This window comes from Nicotiana sylvestris, chromosome 12 (assembly GCF_000393655.2).
Source record: "Nicotiana sylvestris chromosome 12, ASM39365v2, whole genome shotgun sequence".
NCBI classification, from domain to species: Eukaryota; Viridiplantae; Streptophyta; class Magnoliopsida; order Solanales; family Solanaceae; genus Nicotiana; species Nicotiana sylvestris.
The window spans coordinates 136,885,220-136,908,066 of NC_091068.1; the positions used below are offsets into that span (position 1 = coordinate 136,885,220).

The 22,847-nt window shown below is 40.4% G+C and overlaps 1 protein-coding gene across 1 annotated transcript; it reads left to right on the top strand.

The window, feature by feature from the left end:
* The first annotated feature begins 12,496 nt into the window (after positions 1-12,496).
* On the top strand, positions 12,497-12,907 carry LOC138883808 (uncharacterized). The gene has a single exon (XM_070164522.1). The coding sequence runs from the start codon at positions 12,497-12,499 to the stop codon at positions 12,905-12,907; it is 411 nt and encodes a 136-aa protein (XP_070020623.1).
* Positions 12,908-22,847: the final 9,940 nt, after the last annotated feature.

Consider the following 22,847-nt stretch of genomic DNA (forward strand, 5'->3'; position numbering starts at 1 on the left):
GAAAGGGCATAGATCCTTGTAGGCCACGCTGACCAGGTTGCCCAATCTGTGCAAGTTCCTAAAGGATTGCTCCAGGCTTTTGAATTTCCTCAATACCTCATCCTGTTCTGGGACTTTAACCGGCTTTTCAATCTCTGCCAGTACCTCCAAGTGCGGATTGTAGGCATGTGGCTCGGGGGCATGGAATGTGGGCTCAGGGGGATAGTATTGCATATCGTGAGCCTGAAACAATGGCTCGCTGGTCGTTCTTTGTAGGGTGGATGATGTGGGTCCCACAAAAGTGGGCATATTTGGGGTTGGGAGAGGTTGATAGGGTGGTGGAGCTTGGGAATCATGGGGGCTTCTCTCTTGATGATAACGGGGATTCGGGAGGCTTGTTGAAGGGCCGGAGTGAGGGTATTCTGGCATGTGCCCTAGTGGCTCAGGGCTCTTTTGTGCGTTGTCTAGAGCTAGCTGCATTGCATTCATCTCTAGTCTCATCCTTTCAATCCTTTCCATCACTTCTTTTAACAACTGGCTCATCGGCCTTTCTTCCTCGGTACTATTCTCTGAAGTAGTCATGCGTGTCGCTACCGGTCCTTTGGATCTAGTTTGGTAAGGGTGTGTTGCCATAATTCTTTAACAACTAACTGTCTGGATGTCGGAAAACAACAAACTTGTTAGCGTTAGAGTTTAACAGATTTGATAACAACACATTGAGGATGCAATGCTCCTAAGCAGTTAACCGTTTCTAACATGCTTTGCTTCAAACAACATGCGTCATCCCGGCTTGCTTATTTGCCCCTTTAAAGTACTTTGGGAACCCCTGTATTTTATTCTATTTTGTATTTTCTTTTTCTTTATTAATGGCGGTCGAATCTTATGTGGATTGCCTACGTATCACGTCCCCGCGTGAATCAGACCGGCGTAGTTCTGCCATAAAGTAAAGACACACAAAATTCTTTTTGGAATCATTGAATTCATCATCAAAATTTGCTATTACAAATTACTTCAAACAAAGAATAGCAACAGTACAGACTCCACAGTTTTTAACCCTATTTGATTAAAAGAAAAGAAAACAACATATGGGAAATCAACAAAGCCAAATAAACAGGACTCGACCAAAGATTAATTTTCCAACTTAGGGGCCCGCGAGGCATCATTCGGCCTTTCCGTGGCCCTTGGTGTAAGGTCTCTCTGCAAGCTTTTCAATTCATTCATGATCCGGTGGACTCAGCCCATGATGGAAACAAGGAGGGTTTTTCGAGGCATTTGCTCGCATGCTAGGCATCTCATGTAGATGTAATGCCCAATCTCGTCGATCCTTCCTCGAATGTTGTCCCTTTCAGCGAACAATTGCCTTATTTGCCGGTTCTTTAATCCTAGTGCTTGAGCATTGTCGGCGAGTTGATCCTGGAACATCTCCATTTGTCTTTCCATGCAAGCCATTGCATCGTAACAACGTCCTCTGTCGGCCTGGGCATCTCGCGCTTGTTTGATGATCCGATCATGAAGAGTGGAGTTCGTTTTTCTTAATATCCCGATGCTCATTTCATAATCCCTTATAACCTGTTGCAGACACTGCCTCCGGGCCATCGTACCTTTTGCCCATCTGACCTTTATCCTTGCTATGCAAGCCTCTGATTGCTCTAATTCTTCTTGGCTTTGGCTGACCTGACTTCTTAAATCTGCTATCAATCTTTCGTCGGAGCGACGTTTCTGTCGGTCAATGTTACTCTTGCTAGCTTGGCGAATGCGGGCCTTTAGTGTCTGGTTCTCTTGGGCTAGCTTGTTCTTTTCACCCCGCTCAAAAGCGACTTGCACGTTGTTCTCAAATACAAGCCTTTCAACTTGTTGCTTTAGCCTCCCGATTTCAACCCGGTAACCTTCTTCTTTTGCGAGCCTGCCCCATTGTTCTTGCGATGACTCAACAAAATCTTGGAGGTGGGGCCGTTTGGTTGGCCGCTCTGGTTCGTCTCTCACAATGTTCTTCTTATTATGCCAAGCGAGATAGGCCAGCGAGACTTCACCCCTAGATACATCACCTACCCGAGTATTTGCTGTCAGGTACTGGCATTCACTCCATATGCGACGAACTGTCTTTTCAGGAAATTGGCCGTCATTGCTGACCTCGACTGTATAAGTACTGAGATCTTCATCCGGGTGTACCACCTGACACCTTCCTAATTGCCTCATCACCCTGTAAGGGGCATAAGGCTGAATACCTCTGAGTCCCATTAAGAGGAAGTGAGGACCAGTGGCGGGCATGTACACAATTTCTTCCACAGGAAGCCAACCCAAAGTCCAATTTATTTGTTATGCGGTGATGGCACGGAGATAGGATATCCATTCTTCAAACCCTTCTGGCAATCTGAGACCGGAAACCCTTAGGTTATAACCTTCGATGCAGTCCTCGTTTGTAGACATGTAGCGCATACACTGAGGATGACGACACAAGTGTTCGATCATCCACATCTGCAATAACAAGTTGCACCCTTCGAAGAAATCTGCCCTGGCTTTACAAGCTGTGAGGGCTCGGTATATCTCCGACACTATCATAGGAGCAAGAATGCTTTTATCGTTGGTAATCAGGACCTTGACGATTCCAGCCACTTTCAGATCGATATTTCTATCTTTCCGGGGAAACACCACAATGCCCAAAAATGCTACCATGAAAGCGAACCGCCTATGTTCATTCCACTTTGCTAGATTCCCTCTGCTGCAGACACCACTTTCCGGATCATTAAATCCTCCTATGTGCCCATACCTCTGGTATGTGAATTGCAAGGTAGAAAAACCTCTATCCAATTCAGCGTACGGGACTCCCTTGCTTATCTTCAACAGATCCATGAATTTGTGTGAATTCACAGCTCTTGGAGCGATCAGGTATTTGTGTCTCAAACCTTCAGTGACGTCCATGTAACCTGCCACTTCTTCTAAGGTTGGGGTGAGTTCAAAATCCGAGAAGCGTAATACGTTGTGGGTCGGGTCCCAAAATGTAACCAAAGCCTTTATGATGTCGCATCTGGGCCTGACATTTAACAAACTAGCCAGACCTCCCAGGTGCAGTTTGATCTTGTCTTGCTCTGACTTTTCCAAATCCTCCCACCATAATCGCAACTCCAAAGGGATTTTGCTCCTAATTGTTACCGGCAAACTTGGACTTATGCTCATTCTGCATGTTTATTGGGGGTGATTAAGCAAAGATCCAGACTCATTTGACTCAAATACCAAATTGACACACCTTTCTTTCTTTAAAGAAAACGAAATTAGGTTGTTTCTGAAAAGCACTATGTCACCTTGACTATTTCAAAACTTTTGTTCTTTTGGATTTTTTTTTTCTTCTTTTTTTTTTTTGAAAAAGTAAGTTGGGCCCGATGGGGATTGCCTACGTATCTCACACCCTGCGAGAATCAAACTGGCGTAGTTCGGGAAGAAAACATAAACCAAATTTTGGAAACCATATTTCTCATCACAAACTATTTTTCCTCTTCCGTTCAAAAATAAAACAAAGACTCTTTTTTCTTTTTTTTCTTTTCTATTTTCTTTTGCTTTTAATAAGACACATTTTTATTTTCTCAAAATTCCGGCAGAGTTTTAACCGTTTTTTTTTTGTATTGGTTTTTCCAAAAATAAATAATTAATTCCCTAACCGTGACTTTCTCTTTTTTTCTCTTCTTTTCTTCACAACATTCCCGATATTCAAAAGCTGGTCAGCATGCAAGTCTGAAACAAGTAAATGCATAAAGCAAACAGGATGTAGCAGGATGGTCTTTCATTTTAGGTCGCTAGTCCTAGACGGACCCAACCCTTGTGTTGAGTCCCCTAAGTTAAATGCAACGTGATGCAAATAAGCGTTCCTACTAGGGATCCGGCGTGAAGTCATGTTATACTAAGTTGTAAAACCTAGGTGTTTGTTCTATACCTGGATTACCCGAGAGGACAACTCGAGCCGAGGATGGGAGCTGTGTACCGGTAACCAAAAGGCCATCCGGTTTTGCAACTCCTCCGAATCCTCGTTCTATTTGGGTATATGACACTAACAGAAAGAAGTCACGGTCAGCGTGCACTCCTCAAGAGAGAGAAGAGAGGGGTTTCGGCACAGTTTATATATACAGTCAAATAATATCAAAGCGGTAACATACATCATTTTGCACATGAATCACATATAAGAATATCAGATAATAAATAAGGCCAAATAGAACAATTATTCTAAGCTCGAATTTCTAACCCTGAACCAGTGGTTCTGGGTTAAAAATCCCCAGCAGAGTCGCCAGAGCTGTCACACCTCCTTTTTCCGCACCCGAGGGGGTACAAGGGAGTTTTTTCCAATTAAAGGACAATCGAAAGGGGATTTATTTGTTTATTTCAGAGTCGCCACTTGGGAGATTTAGGGTGTCCCAAGTCACCAATTTTAATCCCGAATCGAGGAAAAGAATGACTCCATATTACAGTCTGCGTACCAGAAATCCGGATAAGGAATTCTGTTAACTCGGGAGAAGGTGTTAGGCATTCCCGAGTTCCGTGGTTCTAGCACGGTCGCTCAACTGTTATATTCGGCTTGATTATCTGATTTTTTATACAAATATGAACTTATGTGCAAATTTTATCTTTTAACCGCTTTTATCATCTATTGTTATTTTTATCAAGAATTGCAACATCGTGGAAACACATCTCGAACCACGTCACAATCAATGTACCCGTGATTAGAGATACATTTCGACTCCGTTGAGATTTGGATTTGGGTCACATATATGTGCACCCGAGTTTAAGAAGGTAAGATTTATTAAGGCGCGTCCTAAAGCAACTAGCATAGTGTTATTTTGGGAAGGCCGTAAAATTCGCTAAACGGCCTGTCCCGAATTCTAAGTATTTTAATATATACATTTTGTGAGGGCCCCGCAATCTGTGCATTTTATTTGGCGAGGCTCGTCTCATTTTATTTAAAAGGATAAACCTACAGTGACTACATTTCTCTATTAAGTTCGTCTCTAAAATAAAAGAAAATTTCTTAATTATTTACATGCTGAAAAACGTAACTTATTTATTAGTTCATGGCTAATGCGAATGGAAAATTGCGATCGAGTTTGTACAAAGAAAAACTGCTTTCATTCTATAGTCTATTATTCAATAATATTAGAACATGAGATTGACGCACAATAGTATCGAAACAGATTATCTATTTTTAGATGAAGAAATTAAACGTATGCAACCTTATTCATTGACGGGCACACATATGAGGTTCAGTTAATTATTCCTACACGCAAAGGCGAAAAGACCAAAATGACCTTATTTAACTTAGGTGGTATCATTACATGTTTTAGGCAACCCTTATCCAATAATATAACCAACACGATTTTGTTGTTTATACATATATTTTCCCAAATTGCATAGCATGCTTTTGAAATATGCATTATATACTGGTGAGCCAAGGTAAAACAAACGTGATTACTACATTACCCATCTTAATCGACCCTATACGAAACCATTTGTTGATCGAACATCACTGATACACCATTAATTTGATTATGATACACCGTCAAATTACTGGACCAAACTCTTATAGAATGAAAACTAATCCATTACACAGTATGGGGTCAAACTTTACATGTAGGGTATACAGAATGCTTTAAACTGTAACAGTAGAAGATGAAAATCACTACACTAAGTTCAAACAACCATTCTCTTTAGACTCTTAATCATGCTCCAAGTTCATCACTACACAGTGCAATTAGAATGTGTACCTGGATGTTGGACAATAAGAATGAGAAGAAAAAGAACGATATCAACAACAATCGAACAGACAGCAGTAACACAGCAGTATCACAGCAGCAACAAACAGCAACAATACAACCACTAGTTCACGAACAACCAACAGCAGTTCCCACAATGATAAACCCACAAATGGTCGGGCATCAATCAACAATCCCAGAACAGAGTGGTAGACCAACAGAAAAACCCAAGATGTTTGATGCAATAGTAAAAGCAGTTCACTAATCACAACAACTTGACCAATAACTAACAACAAACTCAATAACAACAAAACCAGGCTCAAATTAGCAGCATACAGAAGCCTAGATTTCAGTAATAATCTCGCAAGGAAATCAGAATACACTCTCAGCTGTTCCCAGAACCTTCAACTGTTTTTTTAGAACTGTTTTCTGTTTTTTGTTTCTCCTTTCCTCCCTCTTTTTTAGCTTTTTTCTTCTGTCCCCGCTTAGCTTGTGTTCCCCCCTATTTATTCTAGCATCAGCCCATTCAGAACAGCCCGTTAGACCATTCAAAACCCCCCTCCCATGTTCTCCTGCTGTCTTTCCACTCAAAGATAAAAATAAACCCTTCCCATGAGATTCCCCTGACAAAAACTATTAAAATGCCTTATCATTTATTAAACTAAAACCAAGCATGGGCAGTAGGAATGTAATCTGACAGCACATGCTGTCCAATTATTTTAATTCCTTAACAGTTGACCATACACATGTTGCCCACAATCTAAACCAAGTGAACATGCCATCCATTTAAAAACCACAGTCTGAACTGCAACTATAACACACCCTCAAATGTTTTCTGATTCAAATTGAACAAATCTCAGGCAACACACTCAGTTCCTAATTGAATTCAACAAAATTTCAGCAGACAAACCAATGACAAGGATCAGATTATCACCATTCCAAGCTGAACTAATTGACGACGTATATCGACTCAACTATACTAATTGTAATACATACAACCGAAGCCAATGATCAGAAATCCAAAAGTATCAACATGTGATTCAAATTGTACTAACTCAACAAAGTTGTACTGGGGACTAATTAATCAATCAAATTTAAATTCAGTTGATTGTACAGCTTATAAACACACACAAAATGAAGAAGGGCTTGACCAAATACAGAAACCTTGGGCAAAGTGGACGGGGCAGTCAAAATTCAAAGTAAATCAACTAAAGACATTTAGCCATACAAACAGACCTTTAACTATAACAAAACACATCAACTGATAAAGAAAAAGGGAAAGCAAAAATACCTTGGAGTCTTGGAAAAATCAGCAAATCCTAACTCGGATTTGAATCGACCTTTCTTGGGGTTGAACGGACTTTAATCGAAGTGTTCTCAACTGAGAACACTTCGATTAAGGTCCATTAGACCCTAATCATCTGGTTCAAACGGACACAGACCGGACATCAGGATTTCTAGGGTTCCTAAAGGCAGATTTGGGATTTATGCTTCCCTGGTTAGATTCGGACCAAACAAAGCCTGGTTTGGTCACGAGGGAGGTCAGGGGAGTGTCTGGTATGAACCTGGGGTAGATCGGTGTAGATCGGAGTTCTGCTCGAATCTTCAAATGAAGATTCGAGCACCTAGGGACTGATTCTAACTAAGCGGTTGATGGATTTGGATTCAGGGTGGTGAGGTGCATCTAGGGTATTAAGGTGGTGGTCACCGGTGTCCTTGCCGCCGGGTTTAATGGTGAGGGAAAAGGGGGCGACGTTAGGTTTCATGGGGTTCGGGGTCTGGTGAAGAAGACGACTACAGGGGTACTTGGATAGGGGGCAGGGTATGATATGGATGCTTTTATACGGGGTGGATGGTTGGGTCTTGGCCGTTAGATCACTTGAGATCAACGGCCTAGATTCAAAGGTTAATCCAAACGGTGTCGTTTGGTTTAGCATTAGAATCGGGTAGGTCCGGGGTTGAATGGGTCGGGTTCGTATGTGGGTACGAGGGATATAATCTTGGACGTTGATCCTTCTGAGATCAACGGTCTAGATCGAAAGCGGCTCAACGACGTCGTTTGGCAGGTGGTGTGTCCAGTTCAACTGGACCGGGTAAACAGGGCTTCGGGATTGGGTTGTTTGGTTTGGGCTTGTTCATTTTAATTCAAATTGGCCCAATCCGAAGATCCTTTAATTTTCCAATAAAAATGTCAAATAACACTATACAAACATCACAATTAACACACATTAACATTTAATTAAAATAACATCACTTAATGACGAAATAAAAACAAAAGATGCATTTTTTTGTGATTTTCCTAATTAAAGTTTAATTAATTCCTAAATGCACAATTAAATTGTAAATGCGCATGTGACACATATTTTTTTTCATTTTCCTTAATTAAAGTATAAATAAACATGCACAGACAAATACAAACAATACACAAAATTCACAACAAATGCAAACTATCAAAAACTATTTGGGAGTAATTCTTTCATAGGGCAAAAATCACGTGCTTACAACGGTACGACATCACCCTTCGTGCTTTTACTTTCACTTTCATCATAAATCAATAGATACGGCACGACATCACCCTTCGTGCATTAACTATCAAATATGGCACGGCATCACCCTTTATGCATTAACTCTCAAATTTGGCACGGCATCACCCTTTGTGCATTAACTCTCAAATATGGCACGACATCACCCTTTGTGCATTAACTCTCAAATATGGCACAACATCACCCTTCATGCATTAACTCTCAAATATGACACGGCATCACTCTTCTTGCATTAACTCTCAAATATAGCACGGCATCACCTTCGTGCATTAACACTCTCCCTTACCATATAACAATATGGAGATGATATAAACAAGGACAAACTTTACGTCAACAATGATCCCTCAAAACCAACCTCAACTTCAGAAATAATACACAATTATCATAGAAAGTCCATAAATGCGGAAAGAATGATCAATTTAGTAATTAAACAAGTCTAAGTATGGATATCATGATCAAATAAAGCAATAAATTACAAGAAACAAGTCTCACCCGCATGCTCTAACCCAACAACAATGCATAAGTACTCGTCACTGATAAGTGGGGATTTTGACTACTTATTAGCACCTATTAGCTTTCGTTTTAGTCTAAATATGTTTAATTATGTTCCTAAAAACTGATGAAATATGCTTAATTGTAGGAGTATTGGAAAATGAGCCACTAAGATGAAATCCAACTCAAGAAGGAGTGATCCGAACTCAAGGACAAAAACATCACAGAAACTCAAAGTGCGGACTGCAGAATATAATCTGCGATCGCAGATTGTGAAGACAAGCTTATCAGAGACAAGTATAAACTGCGGTACGCACATGAAATGTGCGGCTACAGAAGCTAAGCAAGTGCAAAAGTTCAGATATTTTGCATATCCAGTTCAAAGGAAGTGTGCACCGCACAATTATTGTGCGGCCACAGAAGATCAACAATACGGCCGTAGTTGCATTTGTGCGGTCCACAGAAGAGCCTTGTGCGGCCGCACCCAGAAATGTACGGACCGCAGAAAATGAGAGATACGGCCATGGTTCAAAATTGTGCGACCACATGATGTAAATCCTGTGAAGCTGAAGCAAAGTATGGACCGCACATGGAATTTTGCGGCCGCAGAACCTCTGAAAGTGCATTTTTGTTCGAAAATTCCAGCTTTGTATAAATAGAAGAGTTTCACTTTTTAAGGTCAAGTTTCGAATATCAGCAGCCATAATAGACGTTTTTATTTACCCTCTTTAGTACTTTTCGCCATTTTGAGCTTTGTGAACATAGATTTTATTATTTTAATTATCAATATGGGTTTAATTATCATTTCTTTTTCTATTTCTTCTGTTTTAAGCATGAGTAGCAAGATTTTCACTAGGGTTGTGACCCAACCCTAGAGTGTAAACTTAATGGGTGTTTGATTTATTGCTTGTTTATAGTTGGGTATTTATTATTTAGCCTTGTTCTTGCTTTTAATTGTAGAATTAATGGTTGCAAATATTAGTTCATGCCTATTTGACTTGGTCTCTACTTGAGAAAGAGAGACTTAGTCTAGAAAAACTTGGCTAACTAGAAATTGGGGTAAATCAAGAGATTTATAGTACCAATTAAAAGGTTGAATCTAGAGATAGTAAAACTCGACTTGAGCTTTATATCAATCATTTTGCTCAATACCCATTTGGACTTAAGAAAGCCAAATTGGGCAAAACTACTCTCTTATCTAGAGGTATTGAGTGAGTATTTGAGAGTTGATAGCTATAATACACCTCAACCAATAAAACAAGTTTTAAAATTTCCAACCTGTTAGGCAAACACCTAGGTGAAGGTCATAACCATAGGCTTTTTATATCATTTGAAGAACAACAAAAACAATTTCCTAGTTCTAATTCTTAGTTGGTAATCTTTGTTTAACTTAGATTCAAAAACAATCCAATTTTGTAGAAGTGAAATTTGAGATAATTCAAGCTCATTCACTAAAGTATATTCTCATAAGTCCCATTCATAGCTCCCTGTGAAAATTCGACCCCGACTCCTTGTTGGGTATTACTATTGCATCGACCATTTTAATACCTTAAATAGAGGTGTGACTTGGACGAGATAAAAAATTTGGCATTGTTCTCATGGATCTAAAAATGGATTTAGCTATATATTTGGTATTCTGTGTGAATTATCTTATTTTCCTTCCGTGTTACTGATTTTTGTGAAACAATTAGAGGTGAAACAATGGACCTCAACAATAATCAACTCGAAAACATGCCTTTGGGGGATGTGGACGTGGAAGATGACTAAGTTGAAGAGGTTCCTCTTTAACATCAAGCAAATAGAAGAGGCCGACAGCCTCAGGACAACGTCCCAGTTCCACCCCCACCTCCACCAAAAGCGGTTCCACAGCGGATGTTACCGAATGAAGGGTATGCAAATGCCATAGTCATGCCCCACATTAGGGCGGGAAACTTTTAAATCACAAATGTAATGCCCACATTGCTAGAGCAACGGGAATTCTTCATCGGGGCTCCGAGTCAAAATGCATACAAACACTTGAAGGAGTTTGTGGACACTTGTTGGGGGAGTAAAAAGACAAACGTCTCCGAGGATGCTTTAAGGTTGAGGCTATTTCCTTTCTCTCTATGGGGGAAAGCCTTTGATTGGTTAGAGAGATTGCCAAACCATTCCATCCATACATGGGATGAATTATGGAGAAATTTATTTCCAAGTTCTTTTCTCCCGGACATATGGCTACTCTTAGAGACGAGATTCTAGCATTCAAATAAGAGCCCAATAAGCCGTTGCATGAAATATGGGAGAGGTACTGAAAAATGGTCAAAGAGTGCCCCAATAATGACATGACGGAGGATATGATTCAACAAACTTTCTATCAAGGGATCAATACTACCAATCGATGCATGGTCAACCAACTTGTCGGTGGAAATTTCATAACAACACTGTATGTGGAAGCTTGTGAGATTTTAGATGAAATGGAAGATACTTCATCGGTATGGCAAAGTAGAGCAAATGTTCCTCAAGGTGATCCGAATATGATTCACCTACATAAAGAATTGCATGATCATGGGCAAGCCATTGTTGAGATGAACACCACAATGAATCAATTAGCCAAGTCTCAACTTCAACAAGTGCAAAGTCCTAAGCAAGTCAATGCAATGGAGGGAGTTAGTATGATGGTGAACAAGAGTAAGCAAAAGGGTCCAAAAGTGCAAAACTGTGTGGAGAATTATGTGCAAGAAGATAGTGGGTTTGATCAAAATAAATCTTACAATGAACAAGAGGAGGAGGTGCAATACATGAACAACTTTCAAGGATAAAGAAACAATTCTCAAGGCCCGAATAAACAACAATGGCGACCTCAAGGTAATCAAGGTAATTAGAATTCTAACAACCAAGGTAAATGTAATGGTGGTAACAATCAAGGGAATTGGAATGGTGGAAATAACCATGGCAGTTGGGAGGCAACAACCAAGGAGGGTGGAACAATAACCACGGTAATGGGGGTCGGGCTTTCAAAGGCCCCTAATGTATCAACAACCGAGCAACTCACCTCTTTATCCTTCCCATGGTCCAAGTTCTTCCAACAATGAGATGGGACGAATTGAGAATATATTCAAACAAATGATAGAGAAGAATGCTGACTCCAATGCCCAACTAGCCACACACAACACATCAATTCGCAACTTGGAATTTCAATTGGGGCAAATCTCTCAAACTTTAAGCACTCGTCCTAAGGGGGCACTACCATGTGACACGGTGGTGAACCAAAAGGGTGGGAATAGCACAGGTCATTCCATGGTCGTTACTACAAGAGGTGGGAAAGGTGGGGATGCACCCACCTCAAGTCAAAAAAAACTTGTGGATGATGCACAAATGGTACAAGAAGATGAGACCCCGAACAATGTAGTACACGCTAATGATGAAGTGCGGATTGATATTGATGACAATGTGGAAGAGACTCAAGAGGAAGTCAACCCTTCTAGGGAGCACATTGTTGATATATCGGAACCGGTAGTGCAAAAGTCTAAGGCACCAATGCCTAGGCCTCCTCCTCCATATCCTCAAAGGCTTGCCAAGAAAAATGGAGAGAATCAATTCAAAAAGTTCATTAACATGATGAAGAGTCTATCTATCAATGTGCCATTGGTTGAAGCTTTGGAGCAAATGCCCGGTTATGCAAAGTTTATGAAGGATTTGGTGACAAAGAAGCGGTCGATGAATTGTGAAACTATTAAGATGACTCATTAAGTGAGTGCAATTGTGCATTCAATGGCTCCTAAATTGGAAGATCCCCGTGCTTTCACAATTCCTTATGCCATTGGAAGTGCTGAATTTGCTAAAGCTCTTTGTGATCTTGAGGCAAGTATCAATTTGATGCCCTATTCGGTTTTCAAGACTTTGGGAATTGAGCAACCAAGACCCACATCTATGAGATTACAAATAGCCGATCATACCATGAAAAGACCATTGGGAGTAATTGATGACGTGTTGGTTTGTGTTGATAAATTCATTCTTCCTACGGATTTTGTTATTCTTAATTGTGAGGTTGACTATGAGATGCCAGTTATTCTTAGGAGACCTTTCCTTGCTACGGGGAAGACTCTAGTTGATGTTGAATTCGGAGAACTTACCTTCCGGGTTGGTGATGAAAAAGTGGTTTCCATGTGTGTAAGTCTATGAGGCAACCCAATAGCAATGGGGTGTGCTCTTCCGTGGACTTGGTGACCAATGTGATTGTGGATGAAACAAGTGTTGTAATGAATGTTGATGATACATTGGAGGCCATCTTGCTCAACTGTGATGATGAAGAGATGGAGGGTTACATGGAATGTGTGAACTCTTTACAAGGAATGGGGTCGTACACTTATGATCCCCACAAATTGTCCTTGGATCTTGAAAATAGAAGCACTCCTCCAACAAAGCCTTCAATTGAGGAGCCTCCCATCTTAGAGTTGAAGCTACTGCCTCCACATCTTCGGTATGAATTTCTTGGCCCTTCTTCTACATTACCAGTTATTCTTTCCTCTTGTTTGACTAACGTGCATGTAGATTCTACATTGGCGGTGCTACAAAAGAAGAAGAAGGATATTGGATGGACATTGGCAGATATTCGGGGGATAAGCCCTGCTTTTTGCATGTACAAGATTAACTTGGAGGAAGATGTCAAAACATCTATATAACATCAAAGGAGACTCAATGACGCCATGCAAGAGGTTGTCAAAAAGGATATCATCAAGTGGTTGGATGTCGGGGTTGATTACCCTATTTCCGATAGTTCATGGAATTCTCCAGTTCAATGTGTTCCAAAGAAAGGGGCATGACGGTGGTCACCAATGATAAGAATGAGTTGATTCCTACAAGAACGGTGATTGGGTGGAGAGTGTGTATGGACTATCGAAAGCTCAACACGGTCACAAGGAAGGATCATTTCCCACTTCCCTTTCTAGATCAAATGCTTGATAGATTGGCTGGCCGTGCTTTCTATTGTTTCCTTGATGGGTATGCCGACTACAATCAAATTCTTATTGCTCCGGAGGATCCAGATAAAACTACTTTCACATGTCCTTATGGTACTTTCGCTTTCTCGCGGACGCCATTTGGGTTGTGCAATGCACTAGCGACTTTCAAAGGTATATGATGGCGATCTTCACGGACATAGTGGAGGATTACCTTGAAGTCTTCATAGATGAATTCTCGATGGTCGGGAATTCTTTTGATGATTTTCTAGCAAACTTGGATAAAGTGTTGGCAAGATATGAAGAAAAAAACTTGGAGCTCAATTAGGAGAAATGTCATTTCATGGTTGAGGAAGGCATTGTCTTTGGCCGCAAGATCTCAAAGAATTGCATTGAAGTCGACAAGGCAAAGATTGAGGTGATTTCTAAACTTCCACCTCCAACTTCGGTGAAAGGCGTGTGGAGTTTCTTAGGCCACGCGGGATTTTACCGGCGTTTCATCAAGGATTTCTCTAAAGTGGTGAACCAGTTGTGAAAGCTTTTGAAGAAAGATGCTAAGTTTAATTTCAATGATGATTGCATGAGAGCCTTTGAATTGCTAAAGCTCAAGTTGACTACTACTCCTATCATCACCGCTCCAAATTGGAGTGTTCCTTTTGAGCTCATGTGCGAGTGATGTAGCGGTAGGGGCTATTTTGGGGCAACACATCAACAAGATTTTCATCCGGTTTATTATGCAAGTAAGACCATGAATACTGCCCAAGTCAACTACACCGTTATAGAGAAAGAGCTCCTTGACATTGTGTTTTCTATTGAGAAGTTACGCCTGTACTTGATGGGTACAAAAGTAATTGTCCATATGGATCATGCTTGTTACAACCCATATTAACGTACATTAGCTCATGCCATAATTTAGTTGACGTAAATTCGAGAAGAGATTAACAACCCATATTCACGTATGTTAGTTCATGTCGTAAGTTAGCTGACGTAAATCTAAGAAGAGATTATCTTTGAGATGATAAGAAGTTAATCATATTGGTCTTAAATGATACAAGGGTGTATAAGGGTGGTTAACAAGTATTAGAAGTTAAACGAATCAAGAATGTTGTAACCCGCATTTTTGGGTAAACCTAGAGGTGCTTAATATACTCAAGAGGTCATGTTTTAAGGTATTTTAATCATATAATATAAGTATCATAGTCTTGAATTCAAATGAGTTATGAAATAAAAATTGACAAAAGTTGTCGCAACTTACGTTCATAATTTTACTTAAACTTTAGGTCAAATGTTACTAAGATTTTCTCCTAATTTACTTGGAATTACGGGGTGACATACCCTCCAAATTGAATATGTATGAGTTTATTTTCCAACGCACTTAACCGTTCATTGATACGATATCGGAGTAGAGAGATATTCACATTTTCGCGAGACTGTACCAAGCAACTCTCTATGGGGCCCACATAGGTGGTTTAAGACATATGGATAGATATAATATGCCTCAACCCCATTTTAAGTCATATTTTTCAGTGTGTTCAGACCTTAGAACCCTAAAACTATTCTCTCAAGTTTCTCTCATGATCCAAGATCCAAACAAAAGGCAAACAACAAAAATCAAGTGTCGGGAATCTCGTGGTGCTAGTAAGTTTCTTGTTCTTCTTGTTGTTGCTCATTATTGTGTTGTTCCAGCTCGTGTGGGAGGTTTTTTTAAAGTTTTATGTTCTGTAAGTACTCCCTCAAGTTTTTAATATCAACCCTGGGTGATTTCAAGTCTTCTAAAGTAATTCTATTGCCGAAAAACCCTAATTGATTGCTAGTTTCGCTTCCTTGTTCTTGTGGCAGCATTGAAGGGATATTTTGTGGACAATTAAGGTAAAATTGGATTTTTTTCTTTCTGTTTGAAGGTAATGAACCTCTTACTCTATATGTATTTAAGATTATCCAAGTTATGGCTAAGTCATTGAAGCTAGAACTTGTGAAATATAAATCGAAAGGCTTGGTAGTAATGTTGTTTGTTAGTGGACTATTTTGGGAGGCTCAATATGATTATTATTATTATTATTATTATTATTATTTATGTTGTTTGGGCTATTTGGTGATTGTTGTGAATTGTAGGAACTAATATAAATAGGGGAGGTGTTGTTCGTTTTATTGTAAAATAGGTTGCGGTCGATATATAATAGTTACGACGCTTAAACGATAACGATAGTATCATTTATCTTATTGTAGACTAAGGAGTCGTGACATTTACATAGCTTGAGGTTGGGCAATATAAACAAGGTATGTGAGGCTATCCCTTTTCTTCTTTTGCACGACATCGATTGTACATAATGTAATGAACGAGCTTCCAAAGATACTCCACTCTTAGAAGCTAGCAGTACTTACATTGTTTCCCTTCTTATAGAGCAATTGATGTTGATGTTGGTTCTCTTATTCTTATGTTATCAATGTTGTTGGTACTTCCTGATCCTTATAAGATTCATGATGAAGAGTTAGTCCTAATAACGTGTACAGGGGATACTGACCTTACGTCACTCCGAAAGGTTCAGAATATTATTCCAATGAGTCCAACATGCATTATATATATATATGTATCTATTTTACTCTACCGAGCCACGCTATAGATGGCCGGGTACGGCACCTATTGTGCAACCATTGATTAGTGGGGTTTTACCGAGCTCCACGTGGCCGGGTACGATTCTACCGAGCCTTATGATGGCCGGGTGCATTTTTACCGAGCATATTATGGCCAGGTATGATATGATGATGATGATACCCACAGAGGCATATGTTTTAAATGTTTATGTATGTATCATGCATTTCATGTCAGTAGCCCTCAATGGTACCCATGTGTTACAGGTTGTATATTCTATATCCTTGTTTACATTACTGTTCGTACTTATGTTTTCCTACCTTACATATTCAGTACTTTATTCGTACTGACTTCCTTTTTATTTGTGGATGCTGCATGTCATGCTATATCTCCTGATAGACGGGTAGACGCAGCTCCCCCACCATAGTAGGCTACCCAGTTAAGCGGTTATTGGCGAGATCCCTTCTCCAGACTTGCCGTGGTCTTGGTATACATTTTTGTTATAGACATTATGGGTATGTCAGGGCCCTGCTCCGACAATGTTGCAGCATTATGTTCCTTTAGAGGCTCATAGGCAGGTGTTGACTCATGTATAGTTTGGTATGCCTTGTCGGCTGATTTTTGTTGTATAGTCTTTCATGGAAGCGTGGTAGCTCGTACCTTATATATAGTTTTTTGACTGTCTTTTCATCCCATGTTATGTATCTTCATGACACTTATCTTTCATTGTTGGTTGTTCATGATCCATGTCTACCATTTATATTGATCTCGTCGGCCCTTAAAGATAATAAGGAAGGTTAGATAAAATGTACGTTGGTGCTCGGCAAGTATGGCATGGGTGCTAGTCATGACCCTCCAGTTTGGGTCGTGAAAAACTTGGTATCAAAGCAAGTCTGTCGTAGGGGTTGTCTATGAGCCATGTCTAGTAGAGTCTTCATTATGGATGTGTAACGCGCCACATTTATAATCAGGAGGCTACATGACATATAGGGTTGTTACCTTCTTCTTGAATCTAGATTGTGCGTAGAGTTGACTTGTAAGTGTTCGTCTCTAATATTCACCTTGTTTTCTTTCAGCGATGCCTTCGACTAGGAAGCAAACGATTAGTAGACGGCTTGATATAGCTACGAGAGAGGGTACAAGTCAGGTGCCTCCAGCCAGAGCAGGCCAAAATGAGGCTTAGAGTAAGATGTCATCTCATACCTAATCTACTCCATCTCCTCCAGAGGATATTAGGAGGAACACAACACCTCCAATTCCTCCGTCTGGCACTACAGACCAGGATATGCAGAGTGCTTTGTAGTTGTTGACTAGCTTGGTAGCTGCTCAGGCTCATAGGTAGAATACAGGTGTTGCTGGTAAACCAGTTAGTGTGAGAGTTCATGATTTTATTAATCTAGACCCTCCGGTGTTTACCGGATCAGACCCCAAGGAGGACACGCAAACTTGTATTGGCTAGGTTCATCATACACTATGGGTTATGCATGCTAGTGATACGAAGGCAGTAGAGTTGGCTTCTTATCGGTTATGGGATTTAGTGGTGTTCTGGTATGATAGTTGGGAGAGGTCTAGGGGTCTGAACGCTACTCCAGTTGTGTGGAAGGAATTTTTTTAGGCCTTTCTTTGTCACTACTTGCCAATTGAGATACGAGCTGATAAGTTCTTGAACCTTCGACAAGGTAATATGAGTGTGCTAGAGTATAGTATGCAGTTTGATTCTTTAGCAAGATATTCTCCCTATATGGTGGCCGAGATGAGCGATAGGGTGCATTTGTTCGTGAATGGGTTGGAACCACATCTGATAAATGAGTGCACGATAGCCTCCTTGGTGGAGGGCATGGATATTTCCCGTATTCAGCTTATGCCCAGACCCTAGACGATCGCAAGCGCCAGCAAAGAGAAGATAGGGATCAGGATAGGGACTAGCATAAGAGGGCGAGATTTTCAAGGTATTCTAATGATTTCAGAGGTAGTATCAGGCCCCAGCCTTCGAGGAGTTCGGCACCACCTATAGCTAGTGCTCCTCCACAGTTTCAGAGGCCTCGGTATGATCGATTTACCTATTCTGATCTAGGTCAGAGTTCACGGGCATTAGGCTTGCAATATCATATGGATACTAGACAGACGAGACGCCCAACACCCCGTTGTGATTAGTGTGATAAGGCCCACTTTGGATTGTGCCGTCGAGGTTCTGATGCGTGCTATTCTTGTGGACAGCCTGGCTACATAATGCGGGATTATCCTAATATAGGAGATGGTGGTATGGCTCAGCCAACTGGATCTGTGTTTGGTTCTTCCTCATCAGTTCAACCTCCAGCACGGGGTTTTTAGCAGTTGACAGGTCATGGTAGAGGTAGAGGTGCAGTGCCGAGTTCGAGTGGTGCTCAAAATAGAAACTATGCTCTAGTAGGTCGACAGGATCTCGAGTCGTCTCCAGATGTTGTTACAGGTATATTGTCTGTGTTTTTTTTATGATGTATATGCGTTGATTTATCCGGAATCTACATTATCATATGGTACACCCTTTGTGGCTAATAAGTTTGGCGTTGAACTTGAATTGATAAGTAAACTACTTGCGGTTGGCTAATTAGCCTCATGCTATACAACGCCAAACTTATTAGCCACAAAGGGTAGTTTAAACGTTAAACTACCTTGGAGTTGGCTAATTAACCTCATGCTATACAAATGTTGATTGTTGTACGAAGATGGATAAGTTTCAATTTCCTAGTGAAACCGTCATTGAATGGAAGGGGAACATTGCTACGCTGAAAGGTAGGTTTATTTCCCATCTTAAGGCAAGGAAAATGATCTCAAAAGGTAACATTTATCATCTCGTTTGTATTAGGGATGCGGATGCGGAGCCGCCTACTTTACAATCAATCCCTGTGGTCAATAAATTTCCAGATGTTTTCCTAGATGAACTCCCAAGCCTTCCTCCTGAAAGGGAGATTGAGTTTAGCATTGATGTGTTGCCGACACTCAACCGCTCTCTATCCCTCCATACAGGATGGCCACGGCAGAGTTGCAAGAGTTGAAGGCGCAGTTGAAGGACTTACTGGATAAGGGCTTCAATAGGCCCAGCACTTCACCTTGGAGTGCGCCATTTTTGTTCGTGCGGAAGAAAGACGGGTTGCTAAGGATGTATATCGATTATCTTCAGTTGAATAAGTTTGTTATAAAGAACAAGTATCCATTTCCAAGGATTTATGACCTATTTTACCAACTCCAGGGTGCCAAGTATTTCTCCAAGATTGACTTACGTTCAGGGTATCATCAGGTGAGGGTTAAGGAGAAGGATATTCCAAAGACAGACTTCCGGACAAGATATGGGCACTTTGAGTTCTTGGTGATATCGTTCGGGCTAACAAATGCCCTAATAGCTTTTATGGATCTCATGAATAGTGTATTCAGGCCCTATCTTAATGTGTTTGTGATCGTATTCATTGATGACATTCTGGTGTATTCTCGTTCGAAGGCAGAATATGCGGGTCACTTGCGGATAGTATTACAGCGCTTAAGGATCGTAAGGTATATGCTAAGCTCTCCAAATGTGAATTCTGACTGAACTCAGTAGCATTCCTTGGCCATGTGATATCTGATGAGGTTATTAGTGTTGATACTCAGAAGATCGATGCAGTAAAGAATTAGCCAAGACCTATAACACCATCAGAAGTCCGTAGCTTCCTGGGGCTAGCAGGATATTATAGGCAGTTGTAGAAGGGTTTTCCTCTATATTAGCACCATTGACTAAGTTAACACAGAAAGCTACCAAGTTCCAGTGGTCTGACGCTTGTGAATGAAGTTTTCAGGAGCTAAAGAATCGATTGACATCTGCGCCAGTGCTCACTCTCCCAGAAGGATAGAAGGTTATGTGGTATATTGTGATGCCTCAGGTATAGGTTTAGGTGCGTATTAATGCAACGTGGGAAGTTGATTGCTTATGCATCAAGACAATTGAAGAAACATGAAAATAATTATCCGACTCATGATTTGGAATTGGCTACAGTAATATATGCTTTGAAGATATGGTGGCACTACTTATATGGTGTCCATGTAGATATCTATACAGATCACAAGAGTTTACAATACATCTTCAAGCAGAAGGAGTTGCATTTGAGGTAGCATAGGTGGCTTGAATTACTAAAATATTATGATGTCGAGATATTGTACCATCCCGGTAAAGCCAATGTTGTGGCGGACTCTTTCAATCGTAAGTCAATAGGAAGCTTAGTACACACTGAGGCGGGTAGAGGGGTGTTGACTAAAGAGCTTCATCATCTAGCCAATTGAGAATTAGATTGTTAGACTCTGATGACGGAGGTGTTACTATACAGAATACAGCAGAATCATCTTTGGTAGCCGAAGTAAAAGCACGGTAATATGAAGATCCTACCTTAGTAACATTGACAGAAAGCATTCAGCAGTGTAAAATTACGGCTTTTGAGATCGGAGGAGATGGGGTACTGAGATACCAAGGCTAATTATGTGTGCCTAATGTGGCAGGGTTGCGAGAGAAAATTATGATTTAGATTCATCAATCCCGATATTCCATCCATCCCCGCTCGACAAAGATGTATCATGATGTTAAGTAGCAGTATTGGTGGGATAACATGAAGAAGTCTATTGCAAAATTTGTAGCCCAGTGTCCTAATTGTCAACAAGTAAAGATCGAGCATCAGAAACCCGGTGGGTTGATTCAGAATGTAGAGATTCCGACCTAGAAATGGGAGGTGATTAATATGGACTTTATTATTGGATTACCTCGCTCTTATCAGAAGTTTGACTCCATCTGGGTGGTAGTTGATCGGCTTACAAAATGTGCCCATTTTCTCCCAGTTAAGACAACGTACATGGCTGAAGATTATGCGAAGTTGTATACCAAGGAGATTGTTAGGCTTCATGGTGTGCCGGTGTCTATTATACCAGACCGAGGAGCTCAATTTACAACTAACTTTTGGAGGTCTTTTCAGAAGGGTTTAGGCACACAAATGAATCTCAGCACTGCATTCCATCTGCAGACTGACGGACAGGCTAAACGTACCATTCAGACACTTGAAGATATGCTCCAAGCATGTGTTCTAAATTTCAAGGGGAATTGGGATGACCATCTGCCACTCATAGAATTTGCCTACAATAATAACTACCATTCCAGTATTAAAATGGCTCCATACGAGGCACTATACGGGAGGAAATACAGATCACCAGTTGAATGGTTTGAGGTCGGTAAAACAGAATTATACGGGACAGATTTGATTCACCAAAGCCATTGAGAAGGTGAAAGTGATACAAGAACGACTGAGGATGGCACAAAGCAGGCAAAAGTCTTATTCCTATGTCCGACGTCGTGATCTAGAGTTTGAGGTTGGTGATTGGGTTTTCTTGAGGATCTCGCTGATGAAGGGTGTTATGCATTTTGGGAAGAAGGGTAAGCTGAGTCCAAGGTATATCAGGTCGTATAAAATTCTTCGATGAATTGGACAGTTTGCTTATGAGTTAGAATTGCCATCCGAATTGAAATTTTCCACCTGGTATTCCATGTATCTATGTTGAGGAAATGTATTGTAGACCCTTCTCGGGTCGTCCCTATCAAAGATGTACAAGTTACAGAGAATCTATCATATGAAGAAGTGTCAGTGGCTATATTAGATCGACAAGTCCAAGCTGAGAACAAAAGATGTAGCTTCCGTCAAAGTATTGTGGAGGAACAAGAATATGGAAGAAATGACATGGAAAGCAGAAGAGGAGATGAAGTCTAAATACCCTTACTTGTTCCAAAAAGAATATAACGAGGATGTCGGGGGAACGTAGGATGCATTAGATGGTGAAATGGCTCTATGAGTTGATTAATAGCTTGACAATACTCTTCCTCAATAAAAAATGGTGATATGCATATAATGTATATATCCATAATGCTTTCTATAGCCTTGTGAGGCCCTACGTTGGATTTAATTGCTTGCAAGTTTTGCTAGTCCATTTTATAGGGGAAACTCGGCCAAAAATTTCCGTTGGAATCCACGATGATTTAGACTCTCCATAAACCCTTATATTCGAGGACGAATGTTCCTAAGAGAGGGAGGGTGTTACAACCCACCCATATTCACGTACATTAGTTCATGCCGTAAGTTAGCTGACGTAAATCTGAGAAGATATTATTTTGAGATAATAAGAAGTTAATCCTATTGGTCTTAAATGATACAAGGGTGTATAAGGGTGGTTAACAAGTATTAGAAATTAAACGAATAAAGGATGTTGTAACCCGTATTTTTGGGTAAACCTAGAGGTTCTTAATAAACTCAAAAGGTCATGTTTTAAGGTATTTGAATCATATAATATACGTATCATAAGTCTTGAAGTCAAATGAGTTATGAAACAAAAGTCGACAAAAGTTGTCGCAACTTACATTCATAATTTTACTTAAACTTTAGGTCAAATGTTACTAAGCTTTTCTCTTAATTTACTTGGAATTATGGGGTGATATACCCTCCAAATTGAAGATCTATGAGTCTATTTTCCAATGCATTTAACTGTTCATTGATACGATATCAGAGTAGAGAGATATTCACATTATTACGAG

Coding starts and splice junctions, on each gene's coding strand:
- LOC138883808 (XM_070164522.1), top strand. CDS start 12,497: ATGGCTCCTAAATTGGAAGATCCCCGTGCTTTCACAATTCCTTATGCC.